A 23,364-nucleotide genomic window follows, 5' to 3' on the forward strand; every position below is an offset into this window, starting at 1 on the left:
AATAGACACAGCCCGGTACCGTGTTTATCAGAAGCTGACATAGATTAATATATCATATCACTGTCCTCCAATCTCTGCCGCAGGTCAAGTGATGTCGTCATTTTGAGATCGCCATAACGCCGACACTTTCAAATCGCCGAAAAGTTTGCCGTGGTTTCGGAATATCTTGCGGTTGTTTTTTCTTTCTTTCTTCTTTCTTTTTTTTACATTTAGTCAAGTTTTGACTAAATGTTTTAACATCGAGGGGGAATCGAAACGAGGGTCGTGGTGTATGTGTGTGCGTGTGTGCGTGTGTGCGTGTGTGCGTGCGTGTAGAGCGATTCAGACTAAATTACTAGACAGATCTTTATGAAATTTGACATGAGAGTTCCTGGGTATGATATCCCCGAACGTGTTTTTTCATTTTGTTGATAAATGTCTTTGATGACGTCATATCCGGCTTTTCGTAAAAGTTGAGGCGGCACTGTCACGCCCTCATTTTTCAACCAAATTGGTTGAAATTTTGGTCAAGTAATGTTCGACGAAGCCCGGACTTCGGTATTGCATTTCAGCTTGGTGGCTTAAAAATTAAGTAATGACTTTGGTCATTAAAAATCTGAAAATTGTAAAAAAAATATTTTTTTTATAAAACGATCCAAATTTACGTTCATCTTATTCTCCATCATTTGCTGATTCCAAAAACATATAAATATGTTATATTTGGATTAACAACAAGCTCTGAAAATTAAATATATAAAATTTATTATCAAAATTTTTTTTCGAAATCAATTTAAAAACACTTTCATCTTATTCCTTGTCGGTTCCTGATTCCAAAAACATATAGATATGATATTTGGATAAAAACACGCTTAGAAAGTTAAAACGAAGAGAGGTACAGAAAAGCGTGCTATCCTTCTCAGCGCAACGAATACCCCGCTCTTCTTGTCCTGCCTTTGCCACGGGCGGTGGAGTGACGATGCTACGAGTATACGATCTTGCTGCGTTGCGTTGCGTTGAGTTTCATTCTGTGAGTTCAACAGCTACTTGACTAAATGTTGTATTTTCGCCTTACGCGACTTGTTTCTTTGTTGCTTTTTTTCATGGTAACGCCAATGACTACTTAAATATGCGGGAGAAAATTAATCCTATCGACTATGGCCTGTGTCAGTCACTAGGGAGATTCAAAGGACAGCACGTTTCGTTTTGCAGCTCGTTTTGTTTGGTGAATGAGTCACCCCGCGAAACGGAACGTGAAACGAGACGGCATAGGCCGCAGACAAGATTTAGATGTATTCACGTTTCGTTTCGGAATGAAGGAAGGGCGATAAATCTTCAAGTGAAATTATCACGTCTGTCCTCGATCAGAATGGAAAAAAAACCCCTAGGAGGTGGTCCAGAATCGGGCATACTTTGATTATTTTCAGTCCAAATAAATCACACAGACTTTGTTTATACAAAATCACATACGAAGCCAGAATAAAAATTCGATGCGATGACCTACTTCTGCTTCGCCATTTGCTTTCTTCACCATGAAGTTGGATAAATGTACCAGGATCAGCACCCTTCAAAATATTTCAGTTCACAACAGTTGTCTACCTCCAATGAACACATTCTCAGCGCTGAAAGACTGTGAAAGGGTTGATGAATCTAGCAATGCATATCATGGCCAACAAATAAAACTGTTAGTGTGCAAAAATACTCACAAAAGTTGACGAAATATTGTTCGTTTTTTGGGGGTGGAAAACGTGACTGCGTTTTGACGTTCCACGTTCCGTTTCAGTTGACCTTCACCTTTCCAGCGAGAGACCCCCGAAATGATGACGTTTACCACAACTTCAAAACGAAACGTCCCGACGTTTCGTTTATTAAATCTCCCTATTGCCACCTGAGTGTCGTTTCGTTTCGCCGTACATGACTAATACAGGTTTGCTATGTCCCATCATTTTGCCGCTTCAATACCCCCCCCCCCCCCCCCTAAGTTTATTATTGCCATGTCCAGGTTTCTATCTGCCGTGTTCACTCACTCACTGAGTGTACGGTGTCAGCGGCAACGGCCGACTGAGTTTCGAGTCAAATTGCAAAGATTTTTTCCGCACACAATGACTCTAGTGACTTGCATTTTGACATTCATGCCACAGAGTCAGGAACAGGTCATACAACTTCAAGTTAACAGAAATGAGGCGAAAACTGAAAGCTGTGACAGTCTATCCGTCTGTCTGTAATGTTTATCCCCCCCCACCCCCTCTCTCTCTCTCTCTCTCTCTCTCTCTCTCCCTGTCCCACATACACGCACACACACACTAAGGCCTAAAAAAAAAAAAAAGTGTGGTTACGGTAACCCGACCTACCCTATTCTTAGGGGCCGACCCTATAACTTGTTATTACATTTGTCAACAACAAAAAAAAACACACAAGAAAACGAGTGCAGAAAACGCAATGAAAGCGAAAGCGCCCGAGTCGTACACTTATTTCCCTGTCAAGTAGGTTTAATTTGTAGGCATTAGAAAAAAAAGTTTAAAAAAAAAAAGTGATTGCCTACCTTCCTACCCTATTTTTTTTTGGCTATGTTACCGTAACCACACCTATTTTTTTTTTTTTTTTTTTTTGCCTAAACAGGGGACAGGAAAAGGGCAATGCAAATGAAATTATTTTTACCTCTAGTTTCTTCTTCCTCGTTCATGGGCTGAAACTTCCACGTTCACTCATGTTTTCGCACGAGTGGGTGTTTACGTGCATGACAATTTTTACCCCGCCATTCAGGCACCCATACGCCGCTTTCAGGGGAAACCTCTAGTTTAACTGCAACAATGAACAGCGGGTGACCGTCTTTCGTCAAAAACATGGTCAGGTGTCAGGACGGATCAATCCCGGCTATCGTACGTATCACCTCTCAACCTCCTTTAGTCCAAACTTGGAATGCTAAGGAACCGTGTAGTGTGTTATGGTTCGACATTTTAACCCAGGGTAACAACAACTTTTTTTCTTCTTTTCAGTTTTTCTTTTTATTAGAGAATCGTTGTTGTACCTTTTCTATCAGGTTTATACGTTTGTTGTTGTTGTTGTTGTTGTTGTTGTTGTTGTTGTTGTTGTTGTTGTTTTATCAAGTCAAGTTTGTTTGCACGGTCACAAGGGGTTCAGTTTTGATGGTGGAGATCACACTTTGCATACTCAAGAAGTGGGCAAGACGAGTCAAAATCGGCGTGTGCACCGAGTTTCACAACTGGGCAAAGGGGAAAATAGGTGAATAAAACTGACTAAGGCTCAGTCACGCTAATGGGCAGAATATCAGTACCTGCGCAGTTTCAGCGGCACAGACGACGCAGGGCCTATTATTTATGCCGCGATAGGGATTATGACGAGTACTTGGCCTGTTTTCCTTTCATGCAACGTGCAGCGGGCTGGGATAAGCTGCAGTGCGTCCGGTCGGTCCTGCTAAGTTACATTGGTGAGCGGAGCCCCTAAACAACAAATCGGCGCTTTACAGCCTGACAGGCGCGCAGTGTAACACGAGAAAATTACTCCCACGAGATTTTTACTCCGGAGTAAACATTTCGTACGAAAAAGTTACTCCCTTTACGAAAAAAGCACTCCCCCATTACACGAGAAAATTACTCCCCAAGACAGGTGAGTTCCGAGTAAACATTTCGTACAAAAATGTTACTCCCCTGACCGTGACGAATAAATAACGAATAAATTACTTCACCCCAACACAAGCAATTTAACTTCCCATGCCAGGTGTACGAAATTTTTACTCCCTTGTCCCCTGTTAGTCTTGGTGGTGGAAGGGGTGGAAGGAGGGTAGCGCGACATTCGTGTGCGCGAGATCACTTACCGGCTGGCATTATCCCTCCGCCCGCATCCGGCATTTTTGCGTACGAGATTTTTACTGGAAGTAAAAAAAATGGGGAGTAAAAATTTCGTGGAGGGAGTAATTTTTTCGTGCCTTGGGGAGTTCTTTTCTCGTACGAAAAGTGTACTCGGAGTAAGAATTTCGTACGAAATATTTACTCCGGAGTAAATTTTTCGTGGAGTAAAAATTTCGTGTTACACCGGCAACTGAAAACGCGGCCGCGGCGGCATTTACGTTGTGAGGCCGCTTTAAAACTTAACTTCAAGCAGTGGCGACTGAACACTAACTTGAGGCTACCACACAAAGAAACATAAAACAAAAAGCAACAATTACTCACCAGACGGTCATATTATGTGGACACCCACCGTCACTGACTGACCGGCTGAAAAAAACCGGCCCTTGTCAGTGGAAAACCGCTGTCACAGCAGTCCCATCGACCGCCCGAAACACAACACGGGCGCGGCACACACACACACACACACACATTCTGAATAAAACTGACGAATACCAGAAAAGAAAAATAATTATAATTCTTTAATCATTGGGTGGGGTGGGGTGGGGTGGGGTGGGAGGGGGGGTGACACAGAAACAAAGACTGAACTGACAGAAAAAGAAACAACTTGAACAAAACAACAAAACTCAAACTGTCAGAGCAAACAGCACAAAGGTGAAGCGGCTGGTGACATGGGAGCAGAAAAGTAACCTGGTTAGAGACCTTTCAAGTTCATACATTATGGTAAAAATGAACATACTGACAGTAAATAACAGTTTAATTTTTCCGTGTTCAATATTCTGTTCACTTTCATTAGTACACACTTCCAGAGTCTCGTGCCGCATTACTCAGCATTCCCTTAACGCGCGCACACCCTTTGACCCCAACTTTCAGCCAATCAGAAATATCCGCTAGAGGGGGTAGGCAAAATAAGCAGACACACGACGTTCTGTTTGTGATGGCTCTGAGGAAAGACGGAACGGCGGCCATGATGGGATGAAAATGTCCCGCCTATATCGTCATGTCTACGAAGGAAATTTCGATGCTTTAGGGCCATTTCTTCGCTGGAAATTGACGTTCGGGATTTATACGAGTGTATGCAGACTTTCGCGTGCATTGAAATGTGCAGATTTCAAGTGAAGCCGCGAATATTGTGACGAGTCAGTGAGCAAAATGGAGATACAAGCACAAGGACGTGGCTGTGTCACGTGGTTTATGGTATTTTTGCGTGCTTTTATACCCGCCTAATCTACGCATTTCACTGAGAAAATCTTGCCATTAATTTTGTGTAAATACAGTGTACGATTTTAAACAGGTTCCCATGTTTGATTTTTGCGCACTCGACTAGTAGCAGACGATTTCCTGTTTGTGATTCGTAAATTTGATGCGAGGAAAATAATGACAAAGTAGTCACGTGCTCGTTGAGGTTATGTGAGGGACCTGTCGATAAATTCAGCATGTTGGCAGTGATACAATGAGACATCGTCAACCTTGGGGTATTGTGTCAGGTCGACACAACAAACCAGGATCATTGTACAATGGAATACGGTTGGTGTTAGTGGTGTTTTTATGTCGGGTCCATTGCCACTGAGGCTATGTTGCATGGCCGCAATGGCTCCCGCGTTGACTGAGGCGGCAACACAAGCAGCTAAGATCAAACTACCCCCCGAAACTAGTGCTGCTGCATCGTCTGACTCCGTCAGCCGACAAAACATACGCCAGCCAGTGCGCAAACAGGGGCATCTTGGAATTTCAACTGACAGATTGACTAAAATTGTAAGTCCGTTCGGGACTGTAAGTGTAACGTCTAAGCCGGTGTCGCACCTGAACGGAGATTCTCACCGATCCGTAGACAAACAACCGTCTGTGTTCCCCACGCTGCAACGCCCGTTTGCGGTGAATTCGATCAAGGTGTCAGGTAACATTAAGGGTCTGATTAGAACAGACAAAGGCAATCTTTTCCAGAACGAATTTCTGAAAGCTATCAGAACTGCCGACAGTCCCGCTTCTGTAAAGGTGCCACAAATAATGAATAAACCATCCCCAGGAGGACTGGACAATGAGGAAGGGAAGAGCCGAGGTGAGAGTGTTCAAAATGGGTCACACACACCGTCGCTGACTGACATCGGTAGGAGTGCAGGGGGTAACACCAGGGGTCCACAACATACCCAGGCAGGTATCGCCCAGTCCTTGACCCAGGTAGGGTCAGCTAAAAACATGTGTAAGAAGCTTGGTGAGGCCGGCAGGGCAGTGCCGGACACAACAAACAGTAGTTCTGGACCCTCCGCTGGGGGAAGCCAGGCCGACAGACAGGTATCCAAAACTGTGGCACAGTCGCTGTCTGTCGTTTCATCATCAGAATCTAATGTGGATGGTGACAAAGTGGATGAAGGTGTTCAAAACGCTCGTGCTGAGGCAGCCAAGAAACAAGCTCAGCTGGAACGCAGGATTGAGTTCTTGCTGCGACGGATTCGACGCACTCAGGGTCGACAGATGGAGGTACACATGCGCCATCAGCTTGTTGGCTATGAACAGTATCAAGTTCAGAATCTGCAGACTGTGGCAAAGACGGTCAGCAACCCCAGCCCATCGAACGAAAGCAGTAGTGATCTCAAAAAAGAGCTGTTGAGTGATGGTGTGAAAAACTTGTCCACTGCTGCCCTGGTGAGTTTGGTGCACAGAATGCAGGCGTCGACGAACTCTTTTCAGCAGCCGCCACAGTCCATCAAACCGGAGGTGACGAGTGTTCTGACAATGGCTGAGGATGTGCGCAGGGAGTCCAAGGTGACGGCAAACAAACTAGCAATGAATCTCAACTTCATGCAGTCAGCTGTGGATTCTGACGCAACGGAGAGCAGTTCTGGAGGGGAGAGCGGCGACGATGACAGCTGTGAGGGTTTGGATCTCCCTGTACCAACCACACCACTGTAAGTTGTTTTGTGAATGAGTTGACAGTTCTTGTGGCCTTGCTCTTATGTAGTAGGTTACAAGAGTGGAACCCTCCTTTTAATAACCTGAGAAAATCAGGTCCTGAAAACAAGTCTTAAATGGGGGAAGAGAATTTTTAAGAAAGCAGGGTTTGAAAAGGAGGAAGTCTTGAAAGGGGTTCCACTGAACTTAAAACACTATCTGCTGGGCTAGGGAATCTCTGCTACAATTTACAAGCTTTAAAGCCATATGTACTCGATGACTATACACGCTAATTGCTTTACCAACAGCTGGAGACATGCTAAATTAAGTTCCCTGCAAAATATTGTGGTCTAGGACCCCTTCAATGTTGAGATATGTTAATTTTCATTTTGATCTGGATCGTCCTATTTATAGATTTGCCAACAGAGGTAGCGTTGACGCAAGGGAAATAACTCCGCGTCTTTGTTTACATCCAAAGTTTTTGAGACTCTAAAACAAGCTGTAATGCATGTATATGGTCCGCGCATGGCGACATATCGTCATTACATGGTCTTATGGTGCGTTTGACATCGATTATGGGCAAACTACACTTTGTAAACACGGGAGCGCGTACATATGCCTTTAAGTTTTCAGAACAATAAGCTGAAATTGTGGTTGTCAAGTTGAGCTCCACACTTTGATTTTGATCCCTTTTTGTGACCAGGCATAATGAAATTGGCAGCAGGAATTCAGGCATAGGTGTATTGATCTGAGGGCTGCAGTGCATGTCATTGTCACCTGCACTGGTATGCTTATAAAAATCAGTGATTGATTTGTGTGTGGCATAGGTTCTTGCTTCAATACTGTCAAGTTCCAATTCCATCTTGATATTATTAATAATAATAATCCTTGGGAAATGTCAGTGTGGTTAGCAATCCTTGGGAAATGTCAGTGTGGTTAGCAATCCTTGGGGAATGTCAATGTGGTTAGGCCAAAAAAAAAAATTGTCTGTTTCTGGTCACCCGACCGACCCTAAATTTCGGCGCCGACCCTAAACTTTTTGTTTTCCAAACTCACATTTTTTTGTTTGTTTGTGGTGGTATAAGGACAGGGTGAGAAAATGAACAACAAAAACGTGTGAAAACGAAAGTCCGCTGACGATTTGTAAATGTGTTGAGTGTCTTGTCTCTATGTATAGTGAATCCAGTCTCTTTGCGCGACTTTTAAAGTTAGTTTTATTGGTCTACATTTGGGGGGGGAAAAAAAAAAACCTACCTACCGACCCTATTTTTTTTTTAGCCATGTTACCAGAAACAGACAATTTTTTTTTTTTTTGCCTTAGCAATCCTTGGGAAATGTCAGTGTGGTTAGCAATCCTTGGTAGTTGGGAAATGTCAGTGCACTGTGGTTGGTTAGCAATCCTTGAGAAATGTCAGTGTGGTTAGGCCAAAAAAAAAATTTGTCTGTTTCTGGTCACCCGACCGACCCTAAATTTCGGCGCCGACCCTAAACTTTTTTTTTCCAAACTCAAATTTTTTAAAATATTTTTTGGTGGTAAAGGACAGGGTGAGAAAATGAACAACAAAAACGTGTGAAAACGAAAGTCCGCTGACGATTTGTAAATGTGTTGAGTGTCTTGTCTCTATGTATAGTGAATCCAGTCTCTTTGTGCGATTTTTAAAGTTAGTTTTATTGGTCTACATTTGGGGGTAAAAAAAAAAAATAAAAAAATAAAAATCCCCGACCTACCGACCCTATTTTTTTTAGCCATGTTACCAGAAACAGACAATTTTCTTTTTTTGGCCTTAGCAATCCTTGGGAAATGTCAGTGTGGTTAGCAATCCTTGGGAAATGTCAGTGTGGTTAGCAATCCTTGGGAAATGTCAGTGTGGTTGGTTAGCAATCCTTGGGAAATGTCAGTGTGGTTAGGCCAACAACAAAAAAAGGTCTGTTTACGGTAACATAGGCCAAAAAAATAGGGTCGGTAGGTCGGGATTTTTTTTTTCCCCAAAAAACCATATTTTTACGTTATTTTGCAAAAAAAACAAAAGATTTTTTTTTTCTCCCCCAAATGCCAAAAAAAAGTCTAAGGTCGCGCGAAAAAAATAGGGTCGGTCGGGTTACCGTAAACAGACTTCTTTTTTTTGTGCCTTAGCAATCCTTAGGAAATGTCAGTGTGGTTTGCAATCCTTGGGAAATGTCAGTGTGGTTAGCAATCCTTGTCCAACTCCAAGGATCAAACATTCACTCTTTTATGGTTTCACTTCAGGCTGTTCATGTTTCATTGTTTGTACATGTAGTTTCACATGGTGTGACCGGAGTTACCTGTGCTATTGATCTGACAAATCAATTGGGTTCTACTCTTCACAGCTCAGTTAAATGTTGCCGATGAACTGCTTACCTGTGCATAGATTAATTACATGACAGTGTTCATGAAAAGAAGTATTACTGTTCAGTTCCAGGCATGCAATACAACTGATCACTCATGACTAATTGAATTTGAACCACACCCAACAGGAGTGAATAGGATTGCTTGACAGCAGCTTATATAATGTGCAGTGATTTATACTGCTATAGCTTAGACTTCTTGCGCTGTTGTGGTATAGTAGAGTTGTACTCAAGAGTTATGCATGATCATTGATGGCTGATTCCTGTTCTCCTTTGGAGTGTTACATTTTGTCTCATTAGTATGCTTGTTGGTTGGTTTGTTAAAACAAATTCCCCACTGACACCTATAAGAGTAAGGACAGTCGTTTTGATTTAGTGTGGACAAATCTTCACCTTCGCCTTCACATCTGTGTGCTTCCTGGTTCAACTTGAAGTCATGCTGCTTGCAAGGCCTAAAGAAAAAATTGGTGTGGTTACGGTAACCCGACCTACCCTATTTTTAGGGGCCGACCCTATAACTTTTTATTACATTTGTCCAAAAAAAAAAACCGAATGCAGAAAACACAATGAAAGCGAACGCGCCCGAGTCGCACACTTATTTCCCTGTCAAGTAGGTTTTATTTTGTACACATCAGAAAAAAGTTTAAAAAAAAAAAGTGATTGCCTACCTTCCTACCCTATTTTTTTTGGCTATGTTACCGTAACCACACCTTTTTTTTTTTTTTTGGCCTAATACCTCAAGTTTGTTCATTCTTAGCGGCAGGTTACATGGTTCAGTTCATGTACATATGTGTATCTGTCAACACTACATGGAATTAGCTAAGGCACAAAAAAAATTAGTCTCTTTACGGTATCCCGACCGACCCGCAGGTCAAGGATACATTAAAAACATGGCAGATTGCCAGCTGTGCCAACACATACTGATACATGTAGTCATAATGGGCAAGGTGTTGGATTGTAGGTGGACTCTTGTTTCATTCATGGTATCTGGTTAGACCTGTTTGTTTTGGTGAGCACCTGGTGTTTGAGTTGATTGATTGACAGGGATGATACAGCTTATTGAGGCCAGGATTATGCAACACAGCACTTGTGTTGGTTGTTGACCTGGAGTGATGGTCTCTGTAAGTTGTAACAAATAACATGGAATGTATCTTGTGGTCAGATGAATGGTCCTTCACTGAAAGATTAAGGGATATATTGCCTAAATATGGCAAGGGAGTTGATCTTTTGAACAATTTACATCTTTGTTTCTGGACCAGGTTTCTTCCCTTTTACAGTTTTAGTTTTGGTACTGTTGTGCAATTTAGTGTAATGTGTTCCTAAAAATCTTTAGTTGTTTCCAAGCGCGTTTAACTGTAAGAATTAATTAAGCACCCGGAAGTGTAATGGTGAATGTACTGCTAGCGACAGCAGTGTTGGTCTTCGGTAACTGACTCATGCTGTTTGCATCTAACGCATTGCTCTTACATCGGTCAACGGTCAGACAGTTTTGACATGTAAGAGATCTTCTGACCATCAATTTTCCTTATTTAAACAGACAAGTCCTGTCCAAATCTCAAATAATACACATGTATACATTTACAGAATAGTTTCCATCAAGGTCCAACTGACCTATTCTCGTCTGGGAAGAACACAGACTACTGAAAGAGAAATAATTGACAGTATGATTACGAACTCCACATAATTTTCTGTGTGTGCTATGCTGAAACTAACTGAGAGCAGTTCAAACCAATATCGCTGTTTGTGCCATGCTGAGAGACTGCCACTTTCGAGAGAAGCTTTACAAAGTTGAGTTGTGAGTTGAGGGGTGATGATTTTTGCCCTCAGTCACAGTGTATTCCCTTGTCCACAGGGTGCGGCGAGCAGAATGGAAATGGTCATGCGAGCGAGCAGCTGTGGCCTCAAGGTGGACGTGGTTGCAAGCTCAGGTGTCAGACCTGGAGTATCGCATTCGCCAGCAGAGCGAGATCTACCGACAGGCGCGGCATTCCAAAGGTCAAGTTGTTCTCGGAGACCCACCGCCACCTCAGGATTTTCTTCGGGCCACATCACAGGGCATTGTTCGTGCTGGCGGGGACTTGAGAGCAGGGGCTGTGACTCTTGCTGCGTCGGTGGCGTTGACCGAGGTCTCTCCCTGCAACGTGTCGGCGGTTCTCTCCAACGTGGACAAGCAAGCCAGTCGCCTGACACAGTCCCTCCACTGCCTGTCGCCCGCCAACACCAGTCCAGCCTCCTCCGTGGGAAGTTCGCACCCCAAGTCAAGAGTTTCCTCACCTGCCACGGCGCCTAATGGCATGATTGACTCGCCCTTGAGCTCGGCCAGTGTGGACGTGGAGGGCACCAGTCCTCCGGGTGGCTCTGCAGATTCTCGTGTTGCCATTGAAACCACAGACTTGAGCCCCGTGTTGGACATGACGTGTCGTGCCGCGCGCTGTTTGCCGCTCAAGCACCAGCTTCGAAAACGCAAATTGTTGAGGACTAGTGGCCTTCACCTCAGGTCAGCCAAGGCGGCCAAGTTGTCGTCGGTCAAGTGTCACTGCCACGCCCCTGTGACGCCGTGTGTGTTGTGTGGGGGGAGACTGAACAGTGTGCAGACAGTAGACCCAGACAGTATGCCCTACCAGGAAAGGGTTGCCTTACTTGACCACTCCTACCACCAAGTTCTTTCCTTTCAAGAAGGTGAGTACAGTGCGTCACACTTCACACACAATTGGCTCATCTATGAATGTGTTTCACTTTCAGTCTGCAGAGTTTCTAAAGGCCAGGCATCGTTCGGTGGTCGGTGACACACCAAAGTTTGAAGTACCAACCATTTTGGCTGGGCGTCGCTCACTCGATTGAATTTTTGGTATCAGTGATATTTTCAGCTGTCTCTGTCAAGAACGGAATGCACTATCCAATTGATGTTCAGATTCACTTCTTGATCTTTTTATGCTTTCAAAAAATCATCTTGTGATATCCAATGTCAAATGTCATGTAGAAAACTAAGGGGATTTACTTTTAGAAATATCTAAGGCCTAAAAAAAAAATAGGTGTGGTTACGGTAACCCGACCTACCCTATTTTTAGGGGCCGATCCTATAACTTTTTATTACATTTGTCAACAACAACCAAAACAAGAAGCGAAGCCTTCAAGGCTCACGTAAGAAATCGACAAACAGTAACACAAACTCAATCACTCCGTCACACACACACACACAGTACACATACACACTCACACACACACACACACACACACACACACACACACACACACACACACACACACACACACACACCCACACACACACACACACACACACACACACACACACACACACCCACACACGTACACACACACCCACACACACACACACACATACACACACAAACATACACACACACACACACACACACACACACACACACACACACACAGAAAGAGCATAGGTGAAACTGTGCAAGAAAGCGAGACACTAGATCTAGATCTGTCTGTCTGCATGTAGCCTACTTACAAGGACACGACTGCCAACTAGTCTCGGCGCGCTCAAAATAATAATGACCGAGACTTTCAGTACTTCCTTCGCGTGACGTCTAACCCTCTTACGTCATAATGTGACGTCAATGTAATGTGACGTCTTTAAATGTTAGAGTTTCTACCACAGACATACACACGCACAGACGCACGCACGCACGCACGCACAGACAGACAAAGTTACGATCGCATAGGCTACACTTACGTGAGCCAAAAACGAGTGCAAAAAACGCAATGAAAGCGAAAGCGCCCGAGTCGCACACTTATTTCCCTGTCAAGTAGGTTTAATTTGTACACATTAGAAAAAAAAAGTTTAAAAAAAAAAGTGATTGCCTACCTACCTACCCTATTTTTTTTGGCTATGTTACCGTAACCACACCTATGTGGGTTTTTTGGCCTAATACTGAAAGCTTCTTGCATAGTTGATTGTCAGGCTGGTAGTTATGCTGGGTATGACTGCAGGCCCTGTTCGTGTATTGTCTTAATGACACTGATGTTTCTCACCTACTGGTTGATGGAAAAGTAACAGGATTGTGAGAAGACGCGCATGTATGTCTTGTATCAATCAAGTGTTGCTGTCAGTGTCATATACTGATATAGGTCAAGCTGCCCTAAGCTGAGTTTTTGTCGTACCAACTTCACATTGCTCAGATTGATACATTATTATATGTACTACTACTGAATACTAATTGAATGTTTCTGATGTTTGCAGAAGTGCCTCTTTCTGTTCACTTTGAGGCATTGCTTCGTTCTGGAGAATGGCAAAACAAACCTCAAGTTCGGCGGACTCGTGCAGACCAAAGGTGTGATTTCATTTTGGATTTTCACGAAGTGTTTAACTTGCTTAGTTTTACTTTTAGACTTAATGGACAACTGAATTTACAATTTCATGGATAGGTTTATGGTTATACAGTATGAATAGCATTATTCTTGGGTTCTTCTCCAGTCACTTCAGCGAGTGCTGTCTTTCAAGGTTAAGCAATTTTCATGAAACTTCCATAAAGGCATAATACACTCATTCTGTGCTTGTCAGGAAAGAAATTGGTCAGCATAAAATAGTGTGCAGTGGGTTTTCTAGTCGTTTGTCTTACACAGTTGTAGACAGTGAATAGCAGTTTTTCCTGTTTTACACGGGTGTTCATTTGTGACAATAGCAAGATCTAGATGTGGCACTTTTCAGCACGTGTACGGGTAACGTCATCAAATCTAGTTTTTACGTCATGCGTTTGCCAAGATCTGCAGTCTTGGTGGGAGCAAAACAACGTATGATTTGGAACATTGGAGAGAAAAAGTGAGTCACGGGTGATGCAATATCTTCACGTACAGGTCTGTACTACACGTTCGATCATCTAGAACACTGTATTATTCTAGGCTGTGTGTGTAACAAGGTTGTGTGTACGGTGTGACACAGTTTAGGCCGTGTCCTAGTGATGATGGTTTGTGACGGACTGTTTGTATTTGCAGGCGGCAGAAGTACGCGCCAGGCCTCATTGACGGCAGGAAAAAGCCGTTCCGCAAGAATGCAGCGTCTGTGATCATTCAGTCTGCCAGTGAGTAGTCTCCCTTGCCCCTTCTGTGCATCACGTATGGTTGTAATTGTATCTGAGTAACACAGAGATGGTCATTTTGTAAATAAGAATACATTTATTTCCTGTGTGAGTTTCTTGGTACCCTGGGCGAAAGTGGGTGTCACCCAACAGGGACACCCTAACCGCGGGGTCTGATTCGTTGAAATCACAACAAATCTCAATTTCAACCAGTTGGTAACTTTCTCATGCACCTCAGCCCTGATATCTGCAATGTCAGACCCCTCTGATGAGAGGACACCTCCCAGTAAAGAACACTGTTGATTTCACTCTCTCTCACATGAAAGAGCACTTGCAATGTGGGGACACTTTTGGCAGGTCCAAAGGGTTTTCTCTCATGGCAGGTCCAAAGGGTTTCCTCTCATGGCAGGTCCAAAGGGTTTCCTCTCATGGCAGGTCCAAAGGGTTTTCTCTCATGGCAGGTCCAAAGGGTTTCCTCTCATGGCAGGTCCAAAGGGTTTTCTCTCATGGCAGGTACCACTGTACTAGACTCTACAGGGAACTGGAAAGTATGCTGACAACACTGGGACAGTATGCATAATGTACTTTGGTTTGCACAATGTGGGTCAACTTGCTCACATGCTTAGTCTTCCTTGGCCAAGCTGACTGGGTCTGCAGTTGGAAATTGTTTTTGAATTTATTTACTTATTTTGAATCCCCCCACACATATCCCATGACATCTTTACAGTTACAGAGTTAGGGAGTTTTAACATTAGCCAAGATAAGAAATTTACTTTGTGCAAAACCACTGTCATTGTCGCTTGATGTATCTGTATACAGTATATATTTGTGGTCACGTGGTGTTCTCCCTGTTTACAGAAATACGCAACAAGTACGAACAGAAGACAGGCAGGAAGCCAGGTCCTCAGCGAGGCAAGAGGCTCACTAAGAGAGCGCTCAACGCGGAGCTGAAACGACGCAGGAACCCTCAGTTTGTTGCTGCTGGCATCGGTAAGGTCTTTAAAACATCTGTCTTGTCTGACAACAAATTTGAGCCAATGTTTTTACAGGACATAGCCATAGGTCTCATTTCAGAAAGTTGTTAATCAGAATGTAAATAATGACACTAGAGATCCCCCCGCGGGTTAGGGGGAAGAATTTACCCGATGCTCCCCAGCATGTCGTCTGAGGCGACTTACGGATTCTGTTTCTCCTTTTACCCTTGTTAAGTGTTTCTTGTATAGAATATAGTCAATTTTTGTAAAGATTTTAGTCAAGCAGTATGTAAGAAATGTTAAGTCCTCTGTACTGGAAACTTGCATTCTCCCAGTAAGGTAATACATTGTACTACGTTGCAAGCCCCTGGAGTAAATTTTTGATTAGTGCTTTTGTGAACAAGAAACAATTGACAAGTGGCTCTATCCCATCTCCCCCCTTTCCCCGTCGCGATATAACCTTTGTGGTTGAAAACGACGTTAAACACCAAGTAAAGAAAGAAAGAATGACACTAGACAGGCAGTACGGCGCAGATACAAAGAAAGCTGAACGTCATTTTTAGTTAAACTTTATGAAGAAGTAATAACCAGGGGGGTTTGGGGATTGAAGTAAATGCAAAAGAAATAGGTATTCTTTTAACGAAGTTATTCTGTTCTTATCGGCATATCAAAGTGTGTAGATATTTTGGGAACATGAGGCAAACCACAAATGAGCTTGGAATGTTTATGTAGCTAGAGCTGAAGATGTTTTGTTGCTGATTCAAATGACGAAGGTGAGTCTAATGAGCATTTGGTCCTCTAAACTTATTTTTTCAGGAGTGCGGAAGAGGAACATGAAGGGAATGATGGACTTTCTGGCCGGCAACATGGACAGCCCCAATGGGTCACCGCTGCCCCGTGAAACGGGCGCCGGCAGCCAGAAGGAGAAAGAGGTGCGCAAACGTCGCGGGGAGAGCGCCTACGACATCAATAACATCGTCATTCCTCACAGCATGGCCTGCCTCACGCGCGTCGAGAAGCTCGAGTACAAGGAGATTCCCATTCCAAGGTTAGTTCTCTCCCTTGGTGTTTTCAGGTGGTCACTGGTTGATCATTGCTATGGTTGTGTCAGCCACTTCAATGTAACTTTCAAGATGGGTGTAGTGGATAAGACATCGGCCTCCTAATCAACAGGACGCGAGTTTCAATCCTGGTGAGTGATCGTGGCAGTTTCAGCCCATGAACGAAGAAGAAGAAGTAACTTGCAAGTCAATTTGTGTTACCAGTGGCGATGTGTAGTTTGTGGTACTAGTGGCGATGTATAGATTTTGTTGCTGGTGTGGAAATTCATTCCATCTGCAATTCACATCTTCAACTCTCAGGTGGGGCGCTAGGTGCTGGTGCTGTCGCTCTGACAACGGCATAATCTTTACATCCTTTTATCAGTTGTTTTTCTCTGTTGTTAGTTATATTGACTTATAGGATACAAATGTGAGAAGATAATGTGGTTAAAGTGTGATAAGGTGATAATGTGATATAATTTTTAAACAGGCAATGCATTGCTTCTATTTGTAGGCTTATTTTAGTAAGTGTGTGGGTACAATGTTTGCGTGTAACGATATGATGTGAATATGCGATGTGAATGTTACTACATGCATGGTTGATTGATTGATTAATTGATTGATTTTACAGACACACAGTCAAGCTTGTAATTTCTCTTTTAGAGATGAATAAAGATTATTGTATTGTATTGTATTGTATAAATGACTACAATGACAGGGATTTTTGAAGTGACAGAGGGTAAAAATCACGTGCAAGAATGAGGGGTTTCATACTTACAATTCACTTTATTTGTTAGTGTATCTTGCTTTGTCACACAGAGCATGTCTCTTTGATATCCTCTTCTCCCTATGTGTTGTACAACCAACAAAAAATTTGCCCCCGTTTCGACCACAAGTTGGAGAGTACAGTATATGTTTTTGTTTTTCTAACAGTTGGCGAGTGATATCTGGGGAGACGGCTGAGGAACCCACGCTAAAGGAGGAGGTGCTGAAGGAGGAGGTGCACAGTCACAAGTCAAACGGACTGATTACAATGATCTCAACGGATGAGGAAGAGGTCAGTAGTGTGAACGCGTCTCTGTGTTAGGTGTGTGTGTACTTGTATGAGGATGTGTGTGTGTGTTTGTACTTGTGTGAGTGTTGTGTGTGTGTGTTTGTACTTGTGTGTGTGTGTGTGTGTGTGTTTGTACTTGACACTTGTGTGAGTGTTGTGTGTGTGTGTGTCTGATGTGTGTTCCTTTTCTGGGATGGTGTGTGCCACAGGACTCGGTGTAGAATTTATTATCTTTGGTGCTGTTTTTTGTGTGTGCTAAATAATTTAGCAAGAAGTTTTTCCACTGTATCTTGTGGTGCTAACTGGAAAACTAAACTGGAGGGGTTCATGCTTAATAAGCATTGATTGCAGAATACAGCATAACATTACATAACAGGGTGGGTTAGGGAAATTGTAATATTGTATCTTTACTTTTTAGTAAATGAAGCCAAAGGTTCAGTTTTCATTACAGGTGGGAGAGATACCTGACACTTTTACTGTGGGAGGCAGATAGAGGTAGAAAGAATACAGCAGTTGAATGTTTTTGTGACGAGGGTGTGTTTGATTGACAGGCGGAGGACATGACAGACGAGGCCTTCATCCTTCGCCACAAAGTGTCAGAGGCAGAGGAGAAGTGCCGCTTTTCCAACTTCGTCCAGTACCCCCCGACACGACGCAACCGCACTCAGTCCATGCTCAGCATTCAGGGCCAGGAATCGGGTCACCATGACCCCACTGGCCCCGCCACTCCCAGCAATCCCAACCTGGCCGTTTCCATGGGAACGCAGGCCTCGCTCGATGGCGCTGACTTTGCAGGAGAGGAGTCTATGGATGCAACCTTCAGCGCGCCTGCACCCTGTATTGGTGCACCCCTACCGACGTTCAGCCTGGGACCACCGGATGAGGACAGCTGTTCGCTTCACAGTAGCGGCGGTGTGCATGGTTTCAGTGTGCCGCGGAGAGGCAGCATGTCAACCACACAGCGTGAGCGCCTCAGTCTGGGCTCCAGCATGGACGATGGGGAGATGGAAGGGCCAGCGGTCCCTCCCTGGCCGCAACGTCAGTTCCCTCTGACGGAGGAGGAGATGGACAGCCTGCTTGTGGAGGACGTGACCCCCAGGGAGTCTAAGCCGCAGATGAACTTGAGCGTCGTGTCGGCCATCAACAACCTGCGACCCCAGCCGGTGGAGGGCAGCAGCCAGGCGGGGTCGTCAGCGTCCGGAAGTCGCCCCGCCTCCCCCATGCCCTCCAGCAGCTCCACCTCTGCTGTCGGGGATTTTGACGCCGCTGACCCTGAGTGGGTGTCTGAGGCCGACAGCAGCAAGAGAATCGCCGCCCAGCACAAAGCCGTCAAGAGATGAGACTGGCTTGGGTAGCACTCTGCTTAGAGCAAGCTATATTTCTGGATAGAGCAAAAGATTTAGACTGACCGAGATGCAACTCTGGATTGTGTACGGTATCTCTGGATGGAGCGGCATGTATCTGTGAATAGAATGGAAGATGAGACGCGACTCTGGATTGAGTCATGTGTCTCTGGATAAAGCTACACATGTTTCAGGGTGGAGCAGCATATTTCTGTGAATAGAGCGGAAGATTAGACTGACTGAATACAAGTCTGGATAAAGTAATCTATCAATGGATTGAGCAAAAAGAAAAGAGAGGTGGCAGCAGTGTGGATTCCCGTGATGCACCATGTGTGTTTGGGAGGAGCTAGGACGTGTGTGGGTGTCTGTGAAGTCGGGATACACTTTTCAGCTCTCTCTCGTTTCGTTCATCAGGCGCGTCGGTATTTGGGAGATGATACTCTTGTACTGTTCGTCAGATGGCATGGTTGACATTTCTATTCATATATGTTCATAAAATGGTATGTCAGAGATGTGTCGCTGTTGTTGAGTCGACTTAGTATATCAGAGATGCGTCTCTTTATTATTGAGATGACAAGGTATGTCAGAGAAGCGTCTCCATTGATGAAATGACAAGGTATGTTGGCGATGTCTTTCTATTTATGAGACAACTTAGTTCGTTGGAAACTATTCAGGTAACTGAGCCTTGTTCCTGTTTTTGCGGGACATCAGTTTTTATAACCCCACGATTGCAAACCTCGAAATTGTCGACAAGTCTTGCAGCCACTGCTGCAAAATGTTACAGACACAACTTCTTAAGCCATTTGATGGTTTTTTGTTCACTGCATATTTATGCTGATCAGTCCAATATTTGTAAAATTTAATTCCTCCGAGTTTGAAATGGTGCATTTCTAATTTCTTAAAATTGTAGGCTGAAAATAGTCAAATTCGCTAGATTTTATTACCGTATTTTCCGGGTCATAAGGCGCGACTTTTTTCCTCGAGTTTGACCCCTGCGCCTTGTATAACGAAGCGCCTAATCCGTGTATGAAATACGAGAAAAAAAGGGGGAAAATTGGGGGAAAATCATGGGGAACAAAACGTGACAAGATCTCACCTCCATCTCGAATACCGGTAGTCGTATTTTTAAATTCCGTGAGCACTTGTTTACACAACTCGCACTGAACTCGTAAGGTAATATGTACAACGTTGCAAGCCCCTGGAGCAAATTTTTGATTAGTGCTTTTGTGAACAAGAAACAATTGACAAGTGGCTCTTCCCATCTCCCCCCTTTCCCCGTCGCGATATAACCTTCGTGGTTGAAAACGATGTTAAACACCAAATTAGTTAGATTTCATGACACACCCTCACACAGTCACACAGCAACCATGCCGAAGACTTGCTTACGATGCAGAATACAAGTTGAAAGCGATCGAACTTGCTGAGGGAAAAGGAAATGGGAAAGCAGCATTGGAGCTTGGGATTAATGAATCCATAGTTCGGAAATGGAGAAAACAAAGCTTGGAGCTTGTGACCGGCATTTTTGATCTTTCGATTTTCATTCTTCGACCGTTTGTTACCGGTATACTTTTTCAATTTTGGTGTGCCCTATCAGCCCCCTGCGCCCAATGGGTGACTGGATTAAAATTTTGTTTAAAAAGAAGGAGCTGTAGCGCCTTGTAACCCGGAAAATACGGTAGTATGTATTTTCTTCGTTTCCAACTTGCTTCTGTCGGGAGGCTCCCAGTGGTGGTGCAGAACTGTGCACACACAAATGTATCAGCTGAAACTGATGTGAACTGCTTTTAACGCTAGTCTTTACTTTATCATTCTATCACAATGAGATGCTCTCTAAGATCTGTACCTTCTTCACTCCCTTTGAGTAGATTTTATCACTAATGAGTCGCAGGACTCTGAGACGTTCGCAAGAACCCAGTCCTCTACGGAAGAAGAAGAGACGCTTCACAAGATCTATTACTTTTTCACTCGCTTTGACTGTGTCAGTGTGTGTGCCAGTTTCCATCCGCCATTATTCCCATTCCGTAGTTGTGGAATGTTTTCTTTTTTAGAGTAAAGCCTAAACTCCCTGGGTTTTTTACCCCTCTCTTGGGCTTCAGTGCAGATTAGTTTGAGAGTGTGTGTCGAAGTCAGCTGGGATACAGTCTGAATGATTGTTACAAGGAAAGATGGCCAAATAAGGTACACATTTAGTTTTCTTTCTGAGTGTAGCAAGGGAGCTGAGTTACACTTAAAGAATACACCTGTAGTGGAATGTGTTCTGTGTGTGGCATATGATGTGGCGGTCACTCATGATATTATACCTGAATTTGGCAAGTTTGACACATTGGTCTGTCAGTGTCACATTGTGTCTATCACTTGGTCACGATTACCGTGACAAGTCCTGTCACAAAGAAAGAAGCTTGGAATTCTATTCATTTCTTCTTGCATTCAATTTGTTTATTTACTACTTTTTTGTTTGTTTGGGGTTTTTTTTCAAGAAGAAAACGGCATTACTAAATAAGAGGACTCTTTCAGTCTTTGAATGGAAATGAAATAACTAAGTAAAAAGTGGTTTCAAACGCTCACATTACTGTAGGTACGCGTTGTATTTGATCTCTGTACGCCTTTTACTTTTGGTGTAAAAGTATTTAGATTGATAGAGAAATATGGTGCTCTGATGGTAATGTATACTTCAGCCAGGATCAATTTCTCTGTGTGTTACTGTTGAGCCTTAGAAGGGTACCATACGATATTAAGAATACAGAATAGTTGCCCAAAAATGTTGAGTTTAAACATTCAGCGTCTGTGTTATTGTACCAATGGGTTTGGGGCATGAAAAGCAGGTTTGTTTTGAGAGTTATATTTTAGAGATCTATGTTTATTGTTGTCAACTTTATGAGTACTGCATTGTATTTTTCTTTGTTATTTCCCTTTTTTTGTTGTGGATCACAAGTCTATGCAGTGATTGGTGGGATTTAGAAGTGAGTGGGCCATCTTTTTGTTCCCTGCTTGCTGCATTCAAACTATGGATGATACATTGATAGAGAAATGGACTTTTCTTGCTTGACAGTGTTAGTGTTACCTTCATCTCAGAATGACATCTGTTCGTACGGCACATTGCTACACAGCTACCCCTATCACTACCTGTTACACAGGAGTAAATCATGTATTGATTGATAACGAAATGGCACATTTTTATAGAAGAACCATCTCAGATTGTATCCATGAGGAAGGTTATTCTGAGTTGATTCACTCACACAAAAATGTAAATAAACACGGCAGCGGTTCTGACATGTAACAGAACGACTTGTTTTATAAATGCCGTGTTTTCTCGCTACTTTGACCATTAGGAGGTTACAGGAAGTTTGCTTGTAGTCGTTTTGTAATGGTTTTAGCTTTCAAAGTTTATTTCTGATTTACGCTAGTGTGTCAGTTAAGGTTTATACATTTTCTGCTGTTAACAGAATTTTGTTCTACCCATCCTTTCATACTGTTTAGAGACTAGAGATCTAACACGGAGACCAGATCTGGTGTCACAGATGTACATGTGTATATTGGAGATTTGCTGCAGAATGACGAATCGCCAGCCGTTCTTAGTGGCAGTTCGTTCATGTCAAAGCAAGTGTACAGTTCTCATCCGCGAGTGCACCTTGTTATTTTGAGCGTTGGCTCTACCCCCACCCTTTCCCTCCCTCAGGTGTGTTCCGTCACACTTTGGGCGTCATGTTCTTGGCAGCAGTTTGGTGAGATTGTGTGTAGGTGAGCGAAGTGTGTGAGAGAGAGGGAGAAAGAGAGAGAAAGTTTGTGAATGTTGCAGTAGTTTACGTGGAAGAACACGCGAGTGGACGGAAGAAGGAAATGGTGGCTGCATGTTGTTTTGAAAACTGCGGGTTACGCTTTCATTCACTTTCATCATTGTATCATACATGGCAGTTCCTTTGAGACAAAAATAAAACAAAAAGACCTTACTTCCATGTGTGATTGGTTGGCTTCTTTATGTGGAGTGTATTGTTTTGTTTCCATGGTTTCTTTGTTGGATGTGTTCTGTTTTTATGCTGATTTCTTTATGTGGAGTGTTGTTTTGTTTCCATAATATATTTCGTTGTTGATTTATGTTTTATGTGGAGTGTGTTGTTTTGTTTCCATACATCATTACATGTCATGATGTGCTTCCTTATATGGAGTGTGTTTTGTTTCCATGTGGTTTTGTTATTGGTGTGTTGTTTCAGTTCGGTTTCTTTGTTATGATAGGCACAAAGAAATGCGTATTACTATAAGCACAGATTTTGTCATGAAGAGAAACGGGCAAATCTGTGTCTATAAAACGTATCACACACACCCTCTCTCTCTCTCTCTCTCTCTCTCTCTCTCGTGCGCGCTCACATACACAGGCTGACACACGCCTACATTAACAGACTCCGCCGGGCCTTGTGTGTGTATTCGTAGAGTGTGCACACATACATGTATACAAAATATGCCTCCATACTTAACGAAAAAATGAAAGCTAACAGTAACGGACTATGACACGTCATTTCAGAAACATGCAGTGCACGAAATAGTTGTCAAAGACAGCACGACATGTTATGTATCTTATCGTGTCCGGAGTATTGAGGCCAGAAACGTACGGCCCACGTTGTGTGACTGTGGTCTATTTTTAGCAACCAAGGAAAGCCCCGGATAAGCCTCGCGACACGTGACCTCGCCGTGTGATGAAATCATGGCGCGAGCTTGCGTTGTTCACAGAACATCTTTCTGGAACTGATATTAGCCGGCAAAGATAATCGTTGCATGAAACAGAAGCTGATAAGCAAACTGG

General features: G+C 43.4%; 2 protein-coding genes across 2 annotated transcripts in view; both read left to right on the plus strand.

The window, feature by feature from the left end:
* The window catches only part of LOC138946976 (serine/threonine-protein kinase DCLK3-like), a 105,485-nt gene that overhangs the window by 58,834 nt on the left and 23,287 nt on the right, over positions 1-23,364 (plus strand). The gene's annotated exons all lie outside the window — the stretch shown is intronic.
* On the plus strand, positions 4,653-22,516 carry LOC138946974 (KAT8 regulatory NSL complex subunit 1-like). The gene is made up of 8 exons (XM_070318398.1): positions 4,653-6,748; positions 10,951-11,777; positions 13,324-13,414; positions 14,076-14,161; positions 15,017-15,148; positions 15,949-16,180; positions 17,106-17,229; positions 17,778-22,516. The coding sequence occupies exons 1-8, from the start codon at positions 5,391-5,393 to the stop codon at positions 18,564-18,566; spliced, it is 3,639 nt and encodes a 1,212-aa protein (XP_070174499.1). The 5' UTR covers positions 4,653-5,390; the 3' UTR covers positions 18,567-22,516.

Source organism: Littorina saxatilis, linkage group LG14 (genome assembly GCF_037325665.1).
Source record: "Littorina saxatilis isolate snail1 linkage group LG14, US_GU_Lsax_2.0, whole genome shotgun sequence".
Classification (NCBI taxonomy): domain Eukaryota; kingdom Metazoa; phylum Mollusca; class Gastropoda; order Littorinimorpha; family Littorinidae; genus Littorina; species Littorina saxatilis.